At 38.3% G+C, this 23,189-nt stretch overlaps 2 protein-coding genes across 5 annotated transcripts in view; both read left to right on the top strand.

Moving 5' to 3' along the window:
* The window catches only part of nmbr (neuromedin B receptor), a 75,499-nt gene extending 74,493 nt beyond the window's left edge, over positions 1–1,006 (top strand). The window contains exon 5 of the mRNA XM_042389611.1: positions 751–1,006. Within this exon, the coding sequence (XP_042245545.1) occupies positions 751–916 (166 nt within the window). The 3' untranslated portion in view covers positions 917–1,006. The remainder of the gene's footprint in view (positions 1–750) is intronic.
* A 10,862-nt stretch (positions 1,007–11,868) lies between these two features.
* Positions 11,869–21,760, top strand: LOC121881857. 4 transcript variants are annotated; one of them, XM_042389615.1, is made up of 5 exons: positions 12,805–13,217; positions 18,062–18,102; positions 18,953–19,039; positions 19,479–19,596; positions 21,082–21,760. In XM_042389615.1, the coding sequence occupies exons 1-5, from the start codon at positions 13,175–13,177 to the stop codon at positions 21,219–21,221; spliced, it is 429 nt and encodes a 142-aa protein (XP_042245549.1). In that variant the 5' UTR covers positions 12,805–13,174; the 3' UTR covers positions 21,222–21,760. The 4 variants fall into 4 exon arrangements, 2 of the variants coding, with proteins under 2 accessions (XP_042245549.1, XP_042245548.1); XR_006091933.1 differs by lacking the exons at positions 12,805–13,217; positions 21,082–21,760 and adding an exon at positions 11,869–11,982 and having other exon boundaries at positions 18,062–19,039; positions 19,479–20,052; XR_006091932.1 differs by lacking the exons at positions 12,805–13,217; positions 21,082–21,760 and adding an exon at positions 19,992–20,057 and having other exon boundaries at positions 17,050–19,039.
* Positions 21,761–23,189: the final 1,429 nt, after the last annotated feature.

Genomic DNA, 23,189 nt, shown 5'->3' on the forward strand with positions numbered 1-23,189 from the left:
AAATAATTTACGTTCTTTCCATTTGCCAACTCTAGTGCAGCATTATGTTGCATTGTAGTTCACTGTATTCTAGACTAAATGATGATGACTGATGATGTGTATTTTCAAGTCATTTTTATTTGTATAACCTAATACCACAAATCACATTTTTTGCCTCAGGGAGCTTTACAAACTGTACAGCAACACAACATCCACTGTGTTAGATCCCTGATTCGAATAAGGAAAAACTCCTTTAACAGGGAAAAAATGGAAGAAACTTCAGGAAGAGAAGCAGAGAGAGGATCCCTTCTCCAGGACAGGCAGACAGAAAAAAGATGTTGTGTGCACAGAACAGACCAAGAAAGCTAAATTACAATCAGTTTAATGTTGTTGTAGTCATTTGTCAAAACCAAAATATTGGATCAAATGGTACAAAACAAGATGTCAGTTTATGAAAATGGAAATCAATAACATCAGTTGTCCATGTAACACTTAGCAGTTACAATTTCCATATATATAAAAAAATCAATAATAGACAACTGGAAAATTGAATTCATTTTTTTATTGTATACTTGTGTTTATCAAATTCAGTTCTTCAATTTTCCATTATGACCATTGGCTTATTAAATGGAAACTTAAAAATTTTGTTGGATCTAATTTGCCTGCAAAAAGTCAGTTAATACTACGTTGTGATTCAGTTAAATGATTTGTACATTTATTATTCTGTTACAACCCTTGTGCACTCATTAACTCTTCCTTCTTCTCCCTCAGTCAGCTGCGATGTGGTCGAGGTCCGCGGCCCGAGCGCCAGGCCAGCTACGTGCAGAGCACCTCCCACATTCGCCTCACCTCCATCAAAAAGACCACGCCCACTGCCGCCGTCGTCGCCGCCCCCGCCGCCAACGGCAACTCCAGCAGACAAGAGGTGGCTCTGTGAGGGGGGGGGGGGGGCTAATTTTCAGTCCTGCCAACTGCAGCTACAAGACCAGGAGAGGTACTGTCATGACTGTGTGGAGGCCTTACACCAGTTGAATGATTGTACCAGTTGCTCCTGTCACACTGGACTTCATCGTCTTCATCCTCAACTTGGCCACCAAACATAAAGTGCCTCTTGGATATACGAGGTCAGATGTCAAAGGGAAAAGCAAAAAAATGATAAAACTGCTTTACTTTTCTACAACTTTCCAAATTCATTGAAAGACTGTATCATAATTAAGATGTTGGAGGAAATTGTGAGGAAAGATTTAACAAACCACCCGGCTGAGAGGACGGCATGGTGACCACACTAGCATGTCTACTGTAAAAGCTTGTTTCTCTGTGCTCATCTTGGATTGATCTGAAATCCCATTCTTATCTATTTTGTGACACCGTATCGATCCACAGAGAGAGGGCAAAGTCTTTTGTCTGCTACCTCTCGGTGAGGAGGATCAGACACGGAGCGACATCTGAGTGAATCCACGTCTCGCCCGAGCACATTTCTGTGAATGATTGGGTCCACTGAAGGACTGAACGTCGGTGTCACTCTCTCTCTGAACTCCTGCTACTAATATTTTGGAGATGGATGGAACACTGTTGTGGCAGTTAAACACAAACTGAAGCCTTGAAACCAAAATATCTCATTTGTGGAGGAATTCTGTTTGGTTTTGTTACTCTCTGTGTCCATCAGGAATCACTCTGTGGGATGAGCTACTGTAACTGCAGCTCCTGTTGTTCATAAAGTCATCTTAGCAGGACGGGAGCACATACAAGAAATAATTGAACCTGTGCCATAACCCAGTAAGCACTGATTTGGTGATTTGCAGGTCAAAAGAGGTCTCCATCACAGCCAGGCTTTGATTGAAAAGTGAAAGTATTTCTGAACTGTTGGGTTACGTTTTATGGGACCCTCTTACCACCCATTACGGCATTACATGTTTTGAGCAATGGTCTGCTGGAAATATGAAAATAATAATACATAAGTGTGAGAGGACAACATACAAACCTCTAATATAAACACAGCAATGCCTTTGTAATAGGCTTAAGCTGAAATTATGCTTCTGCAAAGATACATGTTATGGGTAACCACAGGCTGCAGAGGAGCTGACGTGCACACCTTCCAAATCTCAACGATGCGACATGCTGACCTCCATGTCAAGCAAGTTGATTGGTTGATTCAGTTCCAATCAGGAGATGGGTCTGAAGCAGAGTCAAAAACAAACGTAAATGTATTATAAACAGATATAAAAGAAAACCCTGCGAATGTCTCCGAGCGATCTACACGCATGTGCAGCCCGGAGAGTCACGTCATGGGAAGATTACCAAGTTTACAACATGCATGCAAGTTGGTCGTGTGGGGGTTTAACATACTGTGCATTGACAAAATTACACATCCATTAAATTTGGGTTTAATTTTGTTGAACGGTAAACTTTGGCTGATGTGTCTGTGTGTGTTTGGTTTTCAGGCACTTTCTTCTGCTTTATTAAGTGCTGAGTCGGATATATTGGAGCTTTAAATAAAATCCCAGTTTCCCAGTTGTAATTGCAACTCAGAGGTTGACATGAACACTATTTAAAAGTCAGAAATTTGTAATTACAGTAACTCTGATATGACATGAACGCATAATTAGACCCATGATTCTCTCCAAGTATAGAGAGAATGCTGCCCATCAGCGAGATGGATCTCCTGCATCCCTGGGAGGTCCCAAGGTCAAATGGATGTAACTGGAGGGATGGATGCACACTTTTAGACAGTCTTCACACTAAATTGTTCACATGAAAAGTGGTTGTGTGAAGAATGAAAAAAGAGAGCCTGAAAGAGAAGTTTAAAACTCTCCGACCCAACAGGCACTTTGTTTGAAGCGTAGTGAAACCTTGAAGGTGAACTCAAGCAATTTTCCACCTCAGCGTGTTTCCAGGTGTTCTCTGTATGAAAAGTAGTATAAAGCCTTTTGTGTCTCCAGAGGGAGCTGATGATGTCACTTGAGTCAGTGTCGGTCAGGGCTGAAGACTACAGGTATTACAAAGTAAAAAAATCTGGGAGTGTGAAGTTAGAAAGAAGTGAGGTTACCAGACCTCTGTAGCCTGCTCCTCATCTCTGCAGGAGGCTAGCAGCTGGAGGCTTCATTAGCAGCTACTAGCATCACACACGACCATCTCCGACAGTACTGTTGGCAGGCAAGTTGCATTGTGGGTAATGCAGGCAGCAAGTGGGGAATAAAAAGACAATATCTCTGGGTCCGTTGCATTGATTTAGATTCTTTTTTTTAAAAATGTTATCAAGGTGCAATGCTAAACTGGTGGTGTGCTCTTCTAACTACAATCAGGTAACCCTCATTTTGGACATATTCTTTAAATCATGTCACCTTTATTGGGTTCCAACCAGAGTGAAATCACCTTGTGTATCTTTTTGTTCCAAGATGCCAATCACAAAAAGACTGTTAAACTCTTGAGACCTGCTGTAAACATGCAGCAGCATAAAGAGAGGTTCCTGGTGGATGCATAGACGAACAGAGCCGAGCGTACGATTAGTGTCAGTGCTTTGTGTTGCTGCTTTGGCATCACCTGACAGGTGATGAAGTATGTGTGCACAGATCGATATATTTAAAACAAGCGCTTTCAGAAAACAATGATGCTGTGACATACTTTTGATTGCATTTTGATGTTGGTTTTTGTTTTTCTGTCCTCTTTAAAATGTTTGATGTGTTTTTTGGTGCCTGGCATGCTTCACCTTTCTGTGTTAGAAAAGTATGCTTGAATCCCAAACACTCATATACCAAATGTTCCTATTCGGGCACACATACACACCAACTCCCAGACTGTGGCAATTTTCCCATACTTTGATAGAAATCAATGTTTTTTTTAAATTTTTTTTAAAGAGGCAACATTAAAGGTTGAGACAGGACATGTTTTAGGACAGCCTAACCACTGGCTGTCACCTCAAGCTCTTAGATCTTCAAAGAGACAATCAGATGTAAGTGGAGCTGAAATTACAGCGAGTAGGTGGGTGTCGGAGCGTCTGAATGCACCTGTTGGTGGTTGTCATTATGCCCATAGAGATAGAGAGAGCGGTGGAGCGGTGGGTGGACGAAGCAGCTGTTGGTCCCTAAAAACTTCTGACATGTCATTAACTGGAGGGAAGTTGAATAACAAGGATGATTTTTCTTCTCCTGCCGTTTTACAGACATTACCGAGACAGACTCATTAAAAGTGAGGCCACTCATCCACTTTGAAATGATTCACAGCAGGGCTTGAACCTGTTACAGACCTCCAGGTCACTCCGGTCTTCTGATGTAATCTACTGGGAGCTGCTGAAGAGAATCAATTCTTGATTTAATCCACCAGGAGCTGCCCAGTGTTATCAGTATTAAGGGTTAAGGTCTTGTCTTGAGGAAGCAAAGGAATGCTTGGAAGCACTTTCAAATAAGGAACTCTTTATTAGGGTTGTAACTAAGGACTTTTTAATACTTAATAAACCATTTATTTATGGATTGCCAGATTGTGAAACAGTATATAAACTTATATTTAATGGATTATGACACACTATGCAGGAATATTTGTTTTTCATGTCAAATCTCTTAAATCAGGATAGATCCCTTGAGATTTATAACCTTGATCTCAAGGAGACTTAAAGGATATGGCTGCTGTAGACCACCATTGTTGTCCAAAAACTACTGAAAACACTACTGAAGTTCTACTACTGAGAAATTTATAATGTGGTACAAAGTCACGAGGTTGTAACATGTCGCACAACATGCTAGCAAAGCTGTAAACAGGACTGTGTCTGCCTTACACAGAACTACTCTCCAGAGACTGAAAACCTGATCACTGCTATTAGTCTTTGGAGCCGTTTCCAAACAAACTAACGTGACCAAACTCTTCATGATGAAGGAACATGTCACCCAGTGCAGCGGTGTGGCTCCTTTACATGTTTTTAACATTTAATAATGAATGACAATATAGTAAAACACAGCTGTAATAACTTAAACTTGACTTAAAAAGACATCATATATGTTTATAACTACATTATAGTGTTAGAAATCATTTATTAAATGTTCATATAGATTTATAAATGCTAAATAATGAGACTTAAAGTAAAGCGTTGCAAAAATCTCTCTGGCTCGTAAACTGTTAATAAAGTGGTACATAAAAGGGTCAAGAGGCTCTACTATATCAACAGAAAAAAGTTAAATCAACTGTAAAAACTATTTAATTGTAAATGTAAAATACTTGGATTGGATGGATTGAGGTTCAGATGCTCTACAGCACTTTCCCAGTCAGTAAGAGGTCAAACGGTCAATTAGATGTCTTACTGATCAACTAAAGAACCAAAAGATCTAGAAAGTATAAACACCAGTTAATGACACTGATTAATGGCTCATCACTAATTTAGAAAGAATTTGTGAATCATTTATTAACAAGTAATAAAGCTTTTAGAAATGGTGCTTTATTAGAAAGTGATACCAAATGCTCAAACTTACTAATCTGATGCTGGCTAAAGTGCACATTAATACCTAAATCACCGTCTTTAAATGTTTAAAATTGGGTTGTAATCGGGCTTATTTGTTTCACTAACAGCAGGATATCTCAACAACTACATAACAGATGTAAACTAAATTTGATTCATCATTACTTCATGAAAAAAACGGACAGGTTTTCGGCGCATCTCTGGATTCACTGTTGCCGGTGTTTGCTCGTAAAGCATCTCAAGTTTTGGTTTATAATTCCTGAATTGGTGAAGACAGACGCAATTTTTCCTGCTACAAGACAAATTTATCACTATAGGGCACACCCATTTTTTTATGATATGTGATTTAAAACGTTTTTCACCTCTCCTGCTAAAGAAGTTCAACTAATTTTTAAACACGTCGTAATTAACATGGTCGCATGATCCCAAAAAAAAAGGTTTATGAATTGTTTTACGATATGCCAAACTGTTCCTGCAGCAGACATTTAAATGATCACAGCAGCAAAAGTTAAGCTGTAACTACAGTCATTAATTACTGTTGTTTTTACGAGTTAAAAAGTGACAGGTCGCCTGTAAACTTATATTATTATATGTATTCTTTATGTTCAAACCATCTAAGAAGCAGCAGTTACTTTGTGACCTGAGTTCCTCCAAACTAAAACTGAGATATATCTGGATTGAGGGCTGCTGTGCATGCATGTTATTATTATATATTATAAATGGGACAGGCAGTAACCACTATTTATTTCATTTGATCATCTGAGCATAAAATTAGCTGAGCACTTATTATGCTAAAAATTATAATTCACTATTTAACGGCTGCCTTCCTTCCCTGCATCCAAACACACTAATCTATCTCTTACTGTTGCCGTGACAAAAATAATGAGAAAACATCATGCCGGAGCTTAAATCTCATGCTTTCCTTCTGTTTCACCTTTCTGACTTTTTTCACTCTCTGCAGTGTTTCTTTCTTTCTTCACTCAAACTACTTTTGTCACTGTCAGTCTGCCTGAGCAACACTTTGATCCAGACTGAAATATCTCAGCAGCTATTAGATGGGTGAAATTGCAAGTCGTTTGTGTTCTCGCCTCGCTGCCTCTCTGTTCTGCCTCTCTCCTTCAGTTTTTATTTTTTTTATAATCACTCTCTCTTCTCCATCTCTTGTCCACTTACCTCAATCCCTCTCCTCTCTCTCTCCTTATCTACGCACCTCCTGTAGCATCTCTGTCTGGCCCATCCCCCCCGAGAATGTTTTGCATACAGACATGAGATTTTCTCATTTAACTCTTGGCAAAACATCAAACTTTTTCTTTAAATGTATACCATGAAATTTGGCTCACTGGTTTCCTTAATTAATGACGAATATCTGCTGTTGATAGAGACATTCTGTCTGTTACACCTGCTAACGTTTTAATTTAAAGTATATAAAAGTAACATTAGGCTATTATTACTATTGGAATTGAATTTAAGAACTGCAGTGTTGGTAGTTTTTATCTCTTATCCTTGAAACATTAGAGAACAAATTGTAATACTGTTAAAAAACTTACAATCAGAACTCTGGATTGAGTTACTGTGGAAAGTATATTACCACTGTGCTCCAGTAACAACACTGCAGCTGATACTGACATGGTTTTAATAACTGAGAATACGGGCAGCTTCTCGGTGTGAATGAACTGTTCAAATGTGAATGTGGGAAAAAAGGAGGTGCATGCTAGCAACATTTCATAATAAAGTGTAAAATATAAAAAAATAAAGTGTTTAAGTAGTCTAGTTATACTCAATCATGGCTATTTCCATCAAGTGGAAAAACGACTGTATTATGGCTGTATTATGAATTGTGGATTTAGAAAAATAGCCACAAAAAGACGAGAAGTGTGGATTAGATGGATGCTGCTGCACGGGCTGCTGTCAAATTACAGAAATAACAGGTTATAAATCCACATATTTCTTTTATCACCGTGAAAAAACGCTATCGCATCTTCTTTGGTGACTGAAAATGACGCCTGCAGGAAGAAAATGTAACTGTCTAGTGACTGACTAGAGCAAAAATAATAATCATCATAAACAACAAGCCCTCCCAAACTGAAACTTGTTAACATGAACATGTCTGGCTGAATAATGAAGTGAAGTTTAGTTTCCACCTGCAGAGTGGATGAATTAAAGGGGAGGAAATAATTAATGAAGATTACAAGTTTAACAATTATACAGGAAGAAATCTTCTTAATTATACACCACAGTTTAATTCACTGAGCAACTCTCAATGTTTCTTCAGTCTTTCTTACTCTGACATGTTAAAAGGAAATAATAAATAAATCCCATAAAAAAATCTAAACCAACACTGAATCTTATGAATGAATCTTATTCATCTGTGCTGTAGGGCTCCATAGTTGTCCAAAAACTATTAAAATCACAATAAACATAACACTGTAGTTTATTTTGATTCAGTCTTGCACACACCTTCCTGCTGCCAGAAGGACTCACTAGAGCAACAAATGTGGATTAATCCGCCACTGAAAGTAGTCCCCAACAAATGCACTTCTTCCTCCTGGTTGTTTGTTAAAAACTCAACCCAGTCGCCAGAAGAAAACGTTGGCATTGAACGTTTCTGCAAGCCACAGAAACATTGAATACATATGTTTCAACACATGAAATAAGTAGCATATTAACATTTCTACCCGTTGAATAATGATGTTTTATGGTGTGATAACGCTGTGGTTAAGGTCTGGTTAGGTTTAGGCACAAAGACCACTTGGTTAGGGTTAGGGAAAGATCATGGTTTGGATTCAAATTAAAATTAATAATAAATAAAAACGGCCGACACACCCGGTTTTCTCGCCAGAAGAACGACTACAAATGTCCTGATGTCTCACTAAAAACACCTGCTTTTGTTGGTTGAAACGGGAAACGGACATTGTTTTCAAGGTGGTCTCGACTGTGCTCTCTGCTGATTTCCAACTTACTGCCAAGAAACTTCCTGACCATCCACCAACCCTTCCTCCTCCTCTTCCTAATAGGAAAGTCAGCTCATATAGATTGCACGTGAACTACGTCACTTTGGAAATGTTGATATGATACGTTTTGTAGAAATGTTAATTAGCTACGTATTTCATGTGTTGAAATGAGGATATTCAACATTTTTGTGGTTTGCAGAAACGTAAACTGCCAACGTTTTATTCAGCTGGTCACTTTTATTCTAGTGACCAGCTGTTTTAGGAAATTACTGAGCCTTTTAAAAACGTGAAAGAAGATATTTATGAGTTAGGATTTACTTCTTCAGGAACCAGTGGGCTTGGAGCTGGGAGTCGGGTAGGGAAGTCAGTAAAGCTGTAACAATCAGTCAAATAATTGATCAGTTGATTGAGAGTAAATTAATCAGGAACTATTTTGACAACTGATTAATTCAGCCTTTCAGTCATCATTAATTAAGTCATTTTTCAAGCAAAAATGAACATTTGCTGCTTCCTTCTTTTCAGATGTAAGGGTTTACTGCTTGTTTTTATCATATATGCGAGTAAATTAAATATATATTCTTTGTTTTTTGACTGTTGGTCTGATTAAACATAGTGTCAGGTGCGAAAAAACAACAAGGCCAAAAATAGTCCCATTTCATAAACAGATCATCCGCACTCTTACAAAAAAAGTAGAATTTTGTAGATTGTAGTATTTCATGTTCAAAAAGTGACAGTAAACAAAAAATCTGACAGCATTTGACAGAACGACAGCAGCATGTTTTATGAAATCATCTGATCATCTTGGACTCTTGTGATGTTTCATAGACTAAACAATTAATCAATTAGTCGAGAAAATAATTGGCAATGAAAATGACCAGTAGCTGCAGCCCTTGAAGTCATAAAGTACTGAGACGGGCTAACACGTGGTTAGTTTTGGTCTTTCAATGGGATTTGTCCACAATAAGAAAAATATAGAATAACACCAGCCTTATCCTTTATCCCACATCTGAATGTACGTAAGCTCTGATGAGATGCATTCTGGGAAATGTAGGAAATAAACTATGCAGAGGCAGACATTAAGAACAGTCAGTACAGCAAATAACTTGCAGCTCAAACTGATCATCGCTTATGAGAGCCTAACATTATCTGACGGTTATTTCCACCTTTTAAAATAAGGAGGGATGGATATGAGTATACTGTATCACTTGGGATTTTTAAAATGGTCTCGTCAGTCATCGGTTTAATTAGACCCATCACGGCTAAATGAGAGGCTCTTTGTTGAGAAACAGGAACCAATAATCCCTGGACAAATAAGATAAAGAAAATGAGTGTAAGCCGTGTTAACTACTCATCCAATCTGTGGCAAACATGGGAACAGGGCTGCTGATGCGACCAAGAGGACCAACATAGAATTAACACAGGGATCAAAAGGATCTGTTCTCCTCGAGAAACATACTTCAAAAGGTAAAAGATGACTGGTGAGAATTTGACTGTTAGACTTGTATCTTTTATGACTGCAGACGGCTGTCCAGGACGAAGTAAACTGCAGGTTAAACTGAATTACTGAACATTTGAGGGAAGATCTGAGGTAATGTCCCTGAAAAAACTTGAATGATGAAACTTGAATGAACTTGAATGAAACTACCTGAGAAAACTTTCTTGTGAAACTTTCTGATACTGCACGAACATGACATTTATTCACGCATTTAACAAAAGAAGAGAAAAAAGTTTGAATTTAAAAACATAGTGAAAAAATAATTCTGTTAAACAAATTTGGCTACATAAAGTGAAACAAAAGTAAATGTTAAAACATGGAAATGAAGAAAAACTAATGTTTCGGTTGGAGGAACGTGATGAAACGAATGAATTGTTATGAATTATATCTTGTGTGTAAAGTTACATCATGGTGTTATTATATGTGGGTTTTGGTTTTAAATGCTGTCTGAATTAAGTTTTCCCTGTTTCTGCTTTGCTTAACTGTATTAATTGTGTATTCTTGATGCTTTGACATGCAAACAATTGTTATGTTTCTGAATGTGTTGCCACCACATTGATGCATATTGTAACGTGCTCTTAATAAAGTAAAATGACAGGTTTCCAGCTCTGTGTTTGTATGGGAAAGTGAAGCTTTAAAGCCCCTGTATGTGTAGGATCCCTTTCTCTTTAATATATAGACCCACATCTTGTACACATTCACATTCACATAAAGGGCTAACAGCTTATTGTAATCCTCATTTGTCTAAAAATGACTGGTATTTGAGTACATCTCCCGTGTTGCACTTGGAGACCAAAGACATACTTTATTGGTCATCCACACACGACAAACAGCAGCCTGTTTCATTTACGGTTGGCATCAACCATACAAGTTTGACATTTGATAAAACACAGCTTTACAACAAATGAGCTCAACAGAAACTAAAGCTATTAAAGTCTTCAAACTAGTCAAGTCCCTCCTCAAGATCAGGACCACAGGATGAAAGATGGAGGATCAGTCAGAGTTCAGATTGGACTTCATTAATCAGGTTATGTAGACCCAAATTATGTGGAATAAACCTGAACTTTTGGGGGCCCTGGGCAGTTGGGTGACAGATCTTATGAAGTGTTCGTCCATTCAATGTAAAGTCATATTTCTATTACAGCATCCCCAGAAATTATTGATCTGTTCAGTTTTCAAATAGACTACATTCATTTAAAGCAAGGAAACAAGTGTTGTGCTTATTTATTGATTCTCTGCAGCTCTTTGTGGCCACAAACCACAAAGCTCATAGTGACAGCGGGGGTCCCTTATCGATTACTATTAATGTAGGTCATGAGTTCACAGCTTACAAACAGCAGGAGATTTGTTGAAAGACTATGAGCATTAGAAAACGCTGGAGGTCATATTTTAATATGGGCTGATTCATAATGGAAGCGTATCAGTTCTGTGAGACGAACATCATAAACGCTCTAGAAGCACTTCAGAAAATAAAGGCAGCATGAATTGCCCTCAAGGCAATCAAAGTGAATATTAAATAAAATTAAGAGGAGAAGAAAAATCTATATCTAATTTGTCAGGATCGTTGAGCATTAAATATTAAATCCAAGGCATGCTTTGAAACACTCCTCAGGTTTCTCGTTGCCTGTACGTGTGTGTGAGAGTCAGTAAGAAAGAGAGAGAGTATGTATTTTTCAGATGAAACACTAGATGAGTTTGTTCATTCAAATGTTTGAAACTGACAAGGCTGTGAATTAAAGTGGGAAAGGTGATAAGAATATGAAGTGAAAAATAAATCCTTCTTAGAATATTATATTTAGGAATGTCAGCCGTCTAAATGCACGTAGGACTGGATTCAATCATATGTTGTGTCTCAAATCGCATACTTCTGTACTTACACTTAACATTTTGAGTGCATAAGTGCGTTCACACTGAGAAGTATGGAAAAATGCAGTGCATCGTGAGTACCCAGATGGTGCACTCAAAACGGTCAAAAAGTTGAGTGTGGAACTATGAAGACTTCTTGCCCTCAATGGTCGCCATCTTGGCTCCATAGCGGAAGTGGAGGGAACACTTTTCATACTGGAAATGGCGTTACGTTGTAACTACGGTGAACATCACCACATTGTACAAATGTAAGTTATACATGTGTTTTTTAGCACTAATCACCACGGATATAAGCCATCAGTATGTTTTTTGGGTTAATTTAGCAGTCTGTAATGATTTGGTAGCGCTAATGATAACGCGAACGATAACGCTAGCCAATGCTAATTTACGATCGTCATTTCCGGTAAATGCACAACAGCTGTTTGATTTGAGACAACACTACCCTGTCAAAATTCACGCACTACGCCAGTAAGTACATAGTGCACACAGTGTACCACACAAAAGTGTACTAACAGAAGTGTGTGATTTGAGACACAGTCATAGACTGTATATAAAGATGGACTTAGCAAGGTGTGATGTCACCCATTGGTTTGCTTTGGAGCTGGTTTGAGGCCCAGAGTTGCAGATTGTGGTCGGCGCCATCTTTCCGTTTGAAGCCAGGACCTTAGAAGTGCGGGGTGTTGCCTCTCATGCTCTGGAAACATGCCCCGCTAGCTCTGACCAAAGCTAACGTTAGCTTACCGGAAACACTGAACACTGCTTGGGTTAACGTTAGCGTCTTCAGCTAAATTGTGCCAACAGGGCAGATATCTTAATCAAATAAATTAGCGAAATATTGTGACAATAGTCCAACTCAGTACGAGTCCAGGAGCTAGAGAGAGCAGCAGGTGAGCCAACTGTCAATCACAGCTGTCAGTCAACACCCACACGGCAGACATCAATGCTACTATGTCTTCAAATCTTATTAACGGAACAATAATTTCCAAAATGACCACCAGCACACCTATTAGAGGGCCTGAATTTAGAGACCAGAATGACTCGTTGAAAACAATGATTGACTTAGTATTTCTAGAGAGAAGTTGAGGATTTTTGAATGGGAGTGAGTTGGAGCATCTAGCGGCTGTTGGTGGCACTTCAAACTCAAGACGTGCTGCTTTGATTCATCCACGCTCCGTTAATAAGGAAGGTATTTGGAAGGTCCTGTCACCAAACAGGAAAAAAATGGCACTGACCAGAAGCTGCAACTCTGTAGTAAAACACCAGTTAGCTGGGAGCACTCTAGCATTAGCTAGTTACAATACCTCTCCGAGCTACAAGTTCACACAGTTAATTTAAAAGACATGTTTGTGGAGTAGTTTATACTCACAAAGAAGAGGGTTAAAATTTGATGGTGTGACAAAAGCTTCCTCTGTTTTGGACTCTTCAGCGCTCAGTTCAGTAATGTCAAAACAGCTTGCTATTGATCAATGGCACAAATTAATAGGTAAGTTATGTAAAATGTGCACGTATTTACTTCTCCCCCCCTGAGGAAATCAACTGTGAAATTTTGCTGTGAAATCAAAACCTTTCAATCAAATCACCATTTAAATACAGAGGGTAACAGGTTCAACAGGTACAGGTTTTCTATCATATATAATCAATATGTTAAGCTTGCTAATGTAATAGCTGTAAATCAGAACCATCAAGCTTTCGATAACATTAGTTAATCATTTAGTGGCCAGTCAGGTACCATATATAAATCAGCTTTACATTGCCAGATGTAAATTAAAGGGTACTTTGTCCTTTTCACCAGAAGGATTCAGATTCAATAAGTTGATCTGATTCTAGATTCTAATTCAAATAAATGCCATTGAGTCCCAAACCTACATTGATTGACAGTTAGGAGCAGTTATCAAACAAAAACAATGAATTTTAACTACAACTTCAAACAAATACTCTATTAGGACTTGAATTGTGCAGAGATATGTTAAAAATGAGTGAGTGAAATACAAATACATCATTAATTCAACAAATAACTGAATTTAACAACCTTTCAATTCACCCTTTGGTTGCAAACAAACTGGATGTAGCGTGCTCCTAAAAAACCTCCACTAATTGGTTGCTGTACTAATAAACCACAGGGAGAAACATGTTGCTGCATAACCATTTACACAGCACTAATCAACATTATTGATCCAGTGTGTAATACAGGAGGCAGAGAGAGTGGATAACTGGCACACTTTGTTAATAGCTTTTCAGTTTCAAACCCTTTGTGGTCTGTTTCTGATCAATACTTCCTATTTAAACTGTCTCTGATGTATTTATCATTGAGTTCAAACGACGCTACTTTATATTAAACTCCTCGCGATCAGCACTTCTAAAGAGCTGAGATAAGAAGACAGATGCTGTATTCATATGAAAATACACCAGAAATAAAGTGTTTGTCAGCGTACCTGTGAGATGTTTGTGATTTGTGTTAAAATGGAGACAAGCCAAGGTGAGCAACTTTAGAACAGAGTACTTAATTTTTCATGGATTAGTTCACACATTAACATACTGGAATAAAGCCCATTTGATTTTTTTTTTTTGTCTTTAAAGGATTTGGCTGGCAATTTCCTATATTTTTCTTACTGTCAAGAACTCATGCAGAGCCAAACCAATAGTGAACTGATCTAGTATTGTGAGTGTATCCAAAGCCTGATATATCTTATTCCTCTGTGCTGTAGACGCCTGTTTTTGTCCAGAATATTACAAACACTGGATGACATTTTCCTGAACAGAGTGGTTACTGTAGCTTGTTTAGAAATGTCTCCAAAGAGTAAAAACAGCAATAAAATAGATAGTAACCCCCACTGCGCATGGACAGAAACACAGTTACTTTTATAGCTTCACTAGCTTGATATGCTACATATCACAACCTCATGACTTTGTACTGAAATTCTTTGAGACATTTCTAATGTAGTGCAAGAGGTCAAGAGGTTGTGATATGTAGCACAACAAGCTAGCAAAGCTCTGTAGATGAAATTTTGGTTGTCTGTCTGCAGTATAAGCTGTGCTGAGATCAGATTTTTAAACATGGCTGCTATAAAAAGATACTTAATAAACTGTAGTGAGCTTGTTTTAATATGATTTGAGTATATGTGACATTTTGTGGTTAAACTGTTGTCCAACTGAAATGCTGTGATAGAAAACTGAACAGATCAGATTGTCTTCATCTTCCAGCCCTCTGTGGCACCAGATTTTTCTTCTAACTTTCCTTCCTTCCAACAGGGGGTTTAATGCTTACATTCAGTTTGACCTCCACATTATGGTCGCTCGGTTGATCTGTACAGTGTGAGCATAAAATTTGCATGTTCTGTTCATGCAGAAGCAAAGATTAAAACATCACAGTGTACAAGATTAATAAAAACAGAGGGTGAGCCAGTGTTTTGAAACGTGGAATCAGAAGCTGGTGTCAGTGGTCAACAATGGCTCCTAAAGAATAAAATCCAGTTATTTAATTCAGCTTTTGCCAGAGAGGAGATATAATCCAAAAAACATCACAAACTGTTGAACTCACAGTAACACATAAATACACTCCTCTCTCTTCTGTTTATCTTCAGTTGTCTAATTTGTCTTTCGTCTTATTATTATTCATTTTCAGTATTCTTTTGCATATTTGGCTCCTCTAATCCAATCAGCCAATAAAACCATGAATAGAAGTGGACGTGGCCAGACAGCGTCTGGCCTCTCTGAATGCTAATCTGTCACAGCAGCTTTATGTGATGAGCATCAAGGCCCGACTATTGACAGTAGGTCAGACTTCATAATGTTTGTTTTGATCTGTTTAGAAGCTCAAGTGGGTGGGGCTTAATATTTTTTAAATGTGACAGGGAGGTTGTCGGTCACACAAAGGTAAAGTGACTTCCAGTTCTCTTGTCATTAAGGTGTAATTTTCTCTATATTATCTGACGATGTTGTGAACCTGCATTACTGACTTTATATGTTGCTAAGCAGCTTGGTGATGACTACTGGTCAACATAGCCTTGTACTCAAATTGCATACTTGTTCTGTTATCTGACAACAGGAAAATATGTAATTGAGAACACCTATATTGTGAATTTAGCAGCATTAAAACACAGTGTAAGTGATCACAGGGAGATCAACAGAGGTTTAACAGGCCTCCTCTCCATCAAATGTGTATAGTTTATTAATCTGTTCCCTTGGTTTATCAATCCATACATACAGATTTCAACAACAATACTATTATCCACCACATGACCCCTGAGGGGCTTCTTAAAAACTAATTAGGGCCTGAACATGAAAGTGAGAGGAAACTATTGTTTTTGTAAAGATTATTATTATTATTATTATTATTATTATTTATTATTCGCCTACACCATTGCATTTTTGAGGGGCTTGGGATGCTGGAAAACACACGGAAATTGGCACACACTTCAAAACTGGTGAAAACGGCAAAGTTCTGCAGTGACTGGGCTTGGACATGGCCAGCAGGCTTCGTAGCACCCCAAAACGCAGGGTCATGTTGGGATAATATAGCTTGGATGTTCATGAAATTCAGTGGGATCATTGCTCTCATCGCTGTGGACATAAAACACATGTTTTGATTTTTTTTTTTAAAAAAAAAGCCATTTTGGATTTAATGCGACAATTCTAATTTTATTAGCACTTTTGAGGCCTTTAGGTAGCACAAAAACTCATGAAACTTTGCACATGCATAAGAAGTGGCATAACTTGATATCTGATATGATCTTGGGTTTGAGTGTGGCAAAATGGCTTGAGGGCGCCCCCTAGAAAATTACAAAGTCAAAGCCACCACTTTTAAATTTGATGTACTATATATATGAAATTTGGTAGGCTGATGCACCATCTCCAGACTTAAAAAAAAAAAAAAAAAAAAAAATGCTCTTGGAGCCAGACCCCAAGTCCAACAAGAATTCAGCCATTTTGAATGTACTGTGCATTATTTTTCACAAAGTGAAGCCATCTACAGGTGTTGTACTGCAACAAACTCCTCCTAGAATCTTGTAAGACCTGCCCCCTTCTCAAAATAATAACATCATAAATAATCATGAAAACACTCCTGATCTATCAGACTAAAAAAATCAATTATAATACAATATAGACGTAAACAAAGATATTGCAGTAACAGATGGTTTAAGTAAAAAGTGTTTTAGTGATGAGGTCTCATAACAAAATAAAAAAATAAATAAATATATATATATATATATATATATATATATATATATATATAGCTAAACTTGGAAATACTGTTCAACTGTACCAGTGTGGATCAGCCGTGTGCAGTTATGTAAGAATCGTGTGAGTTTTTTCTTTTTAAACCTCACCAGCTGATTTCATTTATTAAACCTGCCTGTATCTGCTTCCAGCCAAGTACTGTCAGTTGCTCTTGGTTGGACAGGCAGGTATGAAAGGCAGACAGAGGCATAAATGAAATACATTTTTAACTGGGAAAAAAAAAACCATGGGGAAAAAAGGGACTTGACATATGAAGCAATCTGGGATCTGACAGCCTGGGCTTTCATCAATTGAACCAAAGTGATGGCTATGGGTAGCAAACCATTTCCTGCTTTAGATTCAAGTGATAAGACCTGCCTGTGAGTCAGTATTGTTCAGATGAGGCATTTAAGAATCACTGGGTCGAAGATGATGTTCATTACCTACCGGGGAAAAACCTTATTGATCTGTCCGCAGCCTTTATGAAGCAGAATGGGACTTAAATCACCTGACCAGCTACATTGCGCTCAGCCCCAAGCCAGATGATTACTCTGTTTGTCCGTCCATGTTTATCTTTCACTGGTTCTTCCTCTTTTCCTCCACTCCCTCTGGCTTTGTGCCCATATCTCTGGCTCTCTGTGCCTCTTTGTTTAATTGTTTTGTTATATTTAGTGTCTCAATTTTAGACACTAAAATTTAGAGCTGTAGCAATTAGTGGATTAATCGACTACTTGATCGACAGAAGATTTTGATTATCACATAATCATTTAAGCTATTTTTGAAGCAAAAACGGCAAAAAATTGCTGGTTCCAGCTTCAAAAATGTGAATATTTTCTGGTTTTCAGGCAATTGATAATTGAAGTTGATAATGAACTAATTATCAGACTGACTCTAATCTGGACATCCAGTGATAACCAGATTTAGTTTATAAATGATTGCGGACCTGTTTTTTTATTTATTTTTTATAGCTGCAGTACTTTCAATACTATTGAATGTGTAATTAATGGAGATTGTATTGTTTTAAACATGTGCTATCAAAAAAGTACCAATATTTTTGACAACCTTACTACTGATCATGACTGACTGATGTTTCTATTTTCGGTTGCTCAGGTCCACCCAGGTCCACCCAGGTCCCTGGCCATGGAGAGCAGGTCCACTGTCACTTGTTTTGTCACTCAATGTAGAACGTAGCGCATCCACTCTAAATCCATTTAATAGCTACACCACACTTTTATTTGCTTAGATCTTAAGAATATTTCCATGTGACACCCAAACTAATGACTTTTTTTTTTTTTATTATACTGCGTTCTCCTTCTAACTATGTTTGGTAACTCAGTCTATACCAAAGTTCATCTTGTTGCCTTGGCACCGCACACCACAATGTGTTACACAAGGCATTAATGTCATTGTGCTGTGACACAGTCTAGGATTATCTCCTGATAACCTTGTTCTTACATGAAACGTCAAAGGATTTGTCAAATACAGAGTTAAAGTTTCCCTGTTAAATAAAGTGTTGAGTGTATGTGTATATGTGCGCACACACCTTCTGGTAAAAAGAGACAGAGGCAAAGGTGGCAGACGGAAAGCGAACTGATAAGATGGGGGTTGGAGGTGAGCACCGAGACACTGTATTACTCAAACAACATTCGCACAACAGTTTGTTGTTGGCAGCATGTCAAGTGTTGTATTGAAGTTCGTCATTTCAGAGTTTGTCGGGGGCGAGACAAAAGTTTGTAGAACTTGGCAAGCAGTCAACCTCCATATCACTAGCTGTTGTCCTTAGGTCTCTGTCTCTTAACCCACTAATATTGCTTCTCCTATAAGTGTTGCATTGTTACATGTAGGCTATGTATGCTATTTATGTATTAGTTAGCAAGTTAAAGGGCCAAAATGTTTATATCCCTAACAGGCAGGCATGATAATGTTAGTTTTATGTGTATGGTTCTTGTTTGTTAGTACATAAATGCTTTGATCCTCTGTCACTGCTTTCCTTGCGGTCAGAACAACTCAGCAACTCTAAGTGAGTTGCTAGGGAAAAGGAAGGGGCCAGATGTAAGGCATTTCTTTATGAAACAGCCTAAAAGACATGTGAGTTGCACAAACTGTCAGCATTGTTTAGGATGATTTCATTACCACATGGAATTGGCAAAGAGGGAAAGAATGCCCTTGCAGTTATAGATTATTAAAGGCAATTGTGCCGTATTATCTACATGCTAATGGTTCATTTACACTGATTCTTTTCATTCTCTATATTTGCCTTACTCGTCCTAATTACAAAACTGAAATAGATGATGAATAACTGTCCAATATAATGTGCATACCTGCAATTTATTGAGCAATCAGTAGATGCTCAAGTGAGTGAAAACTGACGTAAAATCTCAACATGAATTAACAACTTTGACTTAGCGTGCCTTTACCTATATGTGCATCTTAAGTTACACATTGGCTGCGGTAAAGATAATTGTGTTCATTTTAATCATGTGAGTCACATATCTATACCCGATGTGCAAATATTTCTCGGTCCTAGGGTGAACAGAATTGTATGGGAGAGTCTGGTAATGTAATTCATCTAGGGGAATCAGCATGTAGTCACAGGGCACAGCAAGGAGGAAAGGAATGGCAGGAACAGTGTAGCAGCGACAGAGGTGAGTTACCAAGTAAAATGAAAACAGTAACCTCCTTAACCCATGAAATGTCTTCTGTCGGCGTTTTCTGCAGTTTGGTTCATGTTAAATTTAACAGTTTTTGACACTCATCCTTTTTATTATTTTAGTTGCAGTTTGATGCTTTTTCATGTCATATGTTTATTGAATTGAAGCAAATAATAGTAATGTAACTGAAGTGGAGTGTCATGTAGTCTGGAAAACAGCAAGGTTCAACAACTGATTTACACTTCTCTTTTTTTGTGCTCTGTACATTTCACGAGTTCTTTGCTGTCCTCAAGTTTACTAATGTTGAACAGAATTGTAACTGAATGTCTACTGTGTCACTGCATCTCTAACTCAGTTGTATCTGGTGTTCCTGTGGGTATTGAATTTAGGACAATCACCGTGGTATATAGACAGGACACAGTGTGCAGGAAAGGGACAGCTTGGTGTTGACTGAGGTGAGAGATTAACTCTTGCAATGTTCCAATACCAAGTTAACAAAACATAGTAAACCTAAAAGTTGGTGATATTAGTGGATAGAGAATAACTCAAGTTAGTATAAATACTGAATACTGATACTTGGGTTCAAACATACAAGTCAGTTTTATTTATATAGCACCATACACATGAATTCTCTATCTTAATTTGAGAACCCTAAAATCAATATATCCTTGAAAGTTTTTGGCATTGTACAACTCGAAAGTGACAATTGAGAATTTCACAGAGTGAAAACTCAGAGATGATTTTCAAAGTCAAATATTTCAATGAAATAAATTCTGTGGTATTTACATTTCAACATCAAGTGTTCAGTAGTGATTAAATATCAAAATTTGATATTCAGTTGCTGATATATTTCCAATTATAATGGCAATTATTTGCTTCCATACACAACTGGATGTATTATCCTCAAACACACACACACACACTTTTTTATTTGCTCATTCACTCCCCACTCGTTCCCACCCAGAGTCTGACTGAGGTTTTCGCCCTTGCCTTGCTGTTATCAGAGAACGAGGATTACTGTGAGTGATTCAAGTTTCACTTTATTTGTCTCAGAAATAAAGTCCCAGAAAATCATTATTACGAAGCTAGTGACTCTACATGATAAGATAAAAAAGCTGCTGCAAACCTCACTCCACAAGTCAGATCAACAGGGTGGAGTCCTTAGAAGAGTTCGATGTTTCCGACCACTAATGAAATGCCAACTGAGCCAATTGTTTTCCTGTGGAGACTGCAGTGACACCGAAGCTAGGGGTGGGGGTATTGCTTGGAGACGTCAGGTGTCAGACAGGCTACCAGGCATAGTTTCCTATTCTGTGGTTCACAGCAAAGCCAAGGTAGCTACACTTATTTTCTATAGTGACAATGTATCTCCCAATGTCATCTCCCATTCCCTTTAAAAGCCAAGTGCGCTTGCACCTTGGCCGATTGCTATTATAATGGCGCATTTGCCAAGAAGTAAGAAGGAATGCTTCTCTGCAGAGGAAACGGATCCTGAATCCCCCGTGGCTCTGCCTTCTGAGTCTGCAGCATCCCTTGTGGACCTGCCTCCAGAGTTGGCTACACTCCCAGTGTTTAGACCTTCCAGACCTTCTATATCTCCAGTCAGCAGTCTCTGCTGACCCAGAGCCAGACCCTCCAGACACTCTAGATCTCGAGTTGGCTGTCTCTGCTAACCAACAGTCAAACCTCCCAGATCGTCAGTCAGCTATCTTCGCTGCCTCCAAGTCAGATCTCCAGCTGCCCATTTTCTGCTCTGCACTCCAGAGCGGTTCTGCCTTCGCCATCGGCCCCCTGCCCGACCTCCAGAGCGACTCCACCCGTCTGTCCTGCCTCCTGGTCGTCCTCCAGAACAGCTTTAGCCGTTGCCCCTGTCCTCTGTTTGCCCACCGGAGGTCCTCAGCTTGCCCTGCTCATCTAAGACTTTTAGCTCTGCCTCTGTCTGGCCCCTGGGCCGTTCCCCAGAACTTTCTGGCTCTGCCTCTGTCTAGCCCCCAGGCCGTCCACCTGAACTGTCTTGCTCCGCCCCTGTAGGAATCTTTGAGGGGTCTCCAGGGGGTTTACAAAAAATGATAAGCAGTTTGTCATTACAAGATAAGACTTGTGTCTTATATTCAGAATAAATTAGACTACTTCAAAATGCTATCAGTTTGCAAGTGAGTGGTATGATACAAGCTCAAGTTCAAACTATAATAGCAGAATTTCACTTCTTTTCTTCTTCCTTATTCCAAATGGAAATTTCTCAAATATATCTGTACATGTCGGAACTGAATCCAATCTGAAATATGAGAGTGGACAATGTGAACACATGGAAAAACCTTAGCAACAACCTTAGCAACCAAGCAACCACAGCTACGGAACAGATGGCCATTCATGGGCATGCACGACCAGCTCAGTGTAGAAAAAAAATATTGCAACCCAAGTCTTCAGAGCAGTTTGACTTGTAGGGAGTATTTCCACATATGTTCACCAAGTTATCAGTTATTTTTATACTGATATAATTATGTAACAGAAAATCACAAAAAGTATAAGATGTCTCTTGAAATGAAAGAATCTTCAAATGTATTTAAGAGTTGTTTTTTTCCCCAGTGGCTGACTGAAAAGAATCAGCAACATATAAAATTGTATTGTCTGCATAGAAATATATTTAACAATCAGGTAGGGAGGATAAAATATCATTTAAACAAATGGTGAAGAGTACAAATTCCTGTGGTACACCCTCAGCAATCTTGACTGGACCGAACAGGTTCAGATGAGATATGAGTTCATTATAAGTTTTGTGAGTTGCTTTAGTAGTTTTATTGGATTTACTCCCTCTATTTTGTGGTGCAATTTTCAATCAAGAGAACATCAAAAATCTAATATCTTTCTCTTTCACCCTGCTGTCCTTCCATCACTATGACACTGGTTGGCTGATGAATTATTTTACTTCAAAACATCAGTTACTTTTCATGAATATATCAAAAGGGACATATTACAAGGAAGCACACTGTGAATTAATCTTTGCCCACACCTGTCAAAAAATGAAAGAAAAAGCACTGAATTTAAAAAGGCCAAGATCTGGTTCTGATTCATTTAACACCATTTTCATGCTTTATCGGTCACTCACAAAAGCATTCAATTGTATATTCACACCGGGACACTTAGCAGTGCTTCAGCTCAACCTGCCAAAGCAAATATTAGAGATTAAGAGTGACTATCTTCTCTCTACACCTGAGGAGTGTAGAATTAAATGGAAAGTTTTTTTTCAGCTTGCTAAATACAGAATTTACATGGTTCCTGAATTATTTGCAATGACTCAATAGCTGTTCTTTCAAGCCACAATATCCATAACCAGAGGCAACATCAGCACATTTACAGCAGCATATCACAATGCTGGATGAAGGCAGAAATCTAATCTTTGTCATGCTTTCAATAAGTTAGATACACAGCCACACATCCATCTATGAGAGTGTGTTATATCTATGTGAGTATTTATTATTCTAATATAAAGAAATACATCATACAAAAATATGATCTGGTTTGTTATGGTTGCCAATTATAGTCTGGAAAAAGATATTTTCATAATTAACTTCTGTGATGAGCTTTTG

This window comes from Thunnus maccoyii, chromosome 17 (genome assembly GCF_910596095.1).
Source record: "Thunnus maccoyii chromosome 17, fThuMac1.1, whole genome shotgun sequence".
In the NCBI taxonomy this organism is placed as follows: Eukaryota; Metazoa; Chordata; class Actinopteri; order Scombriformes; family Scombridae; genus Thunnus; species Thunnus maccoyii.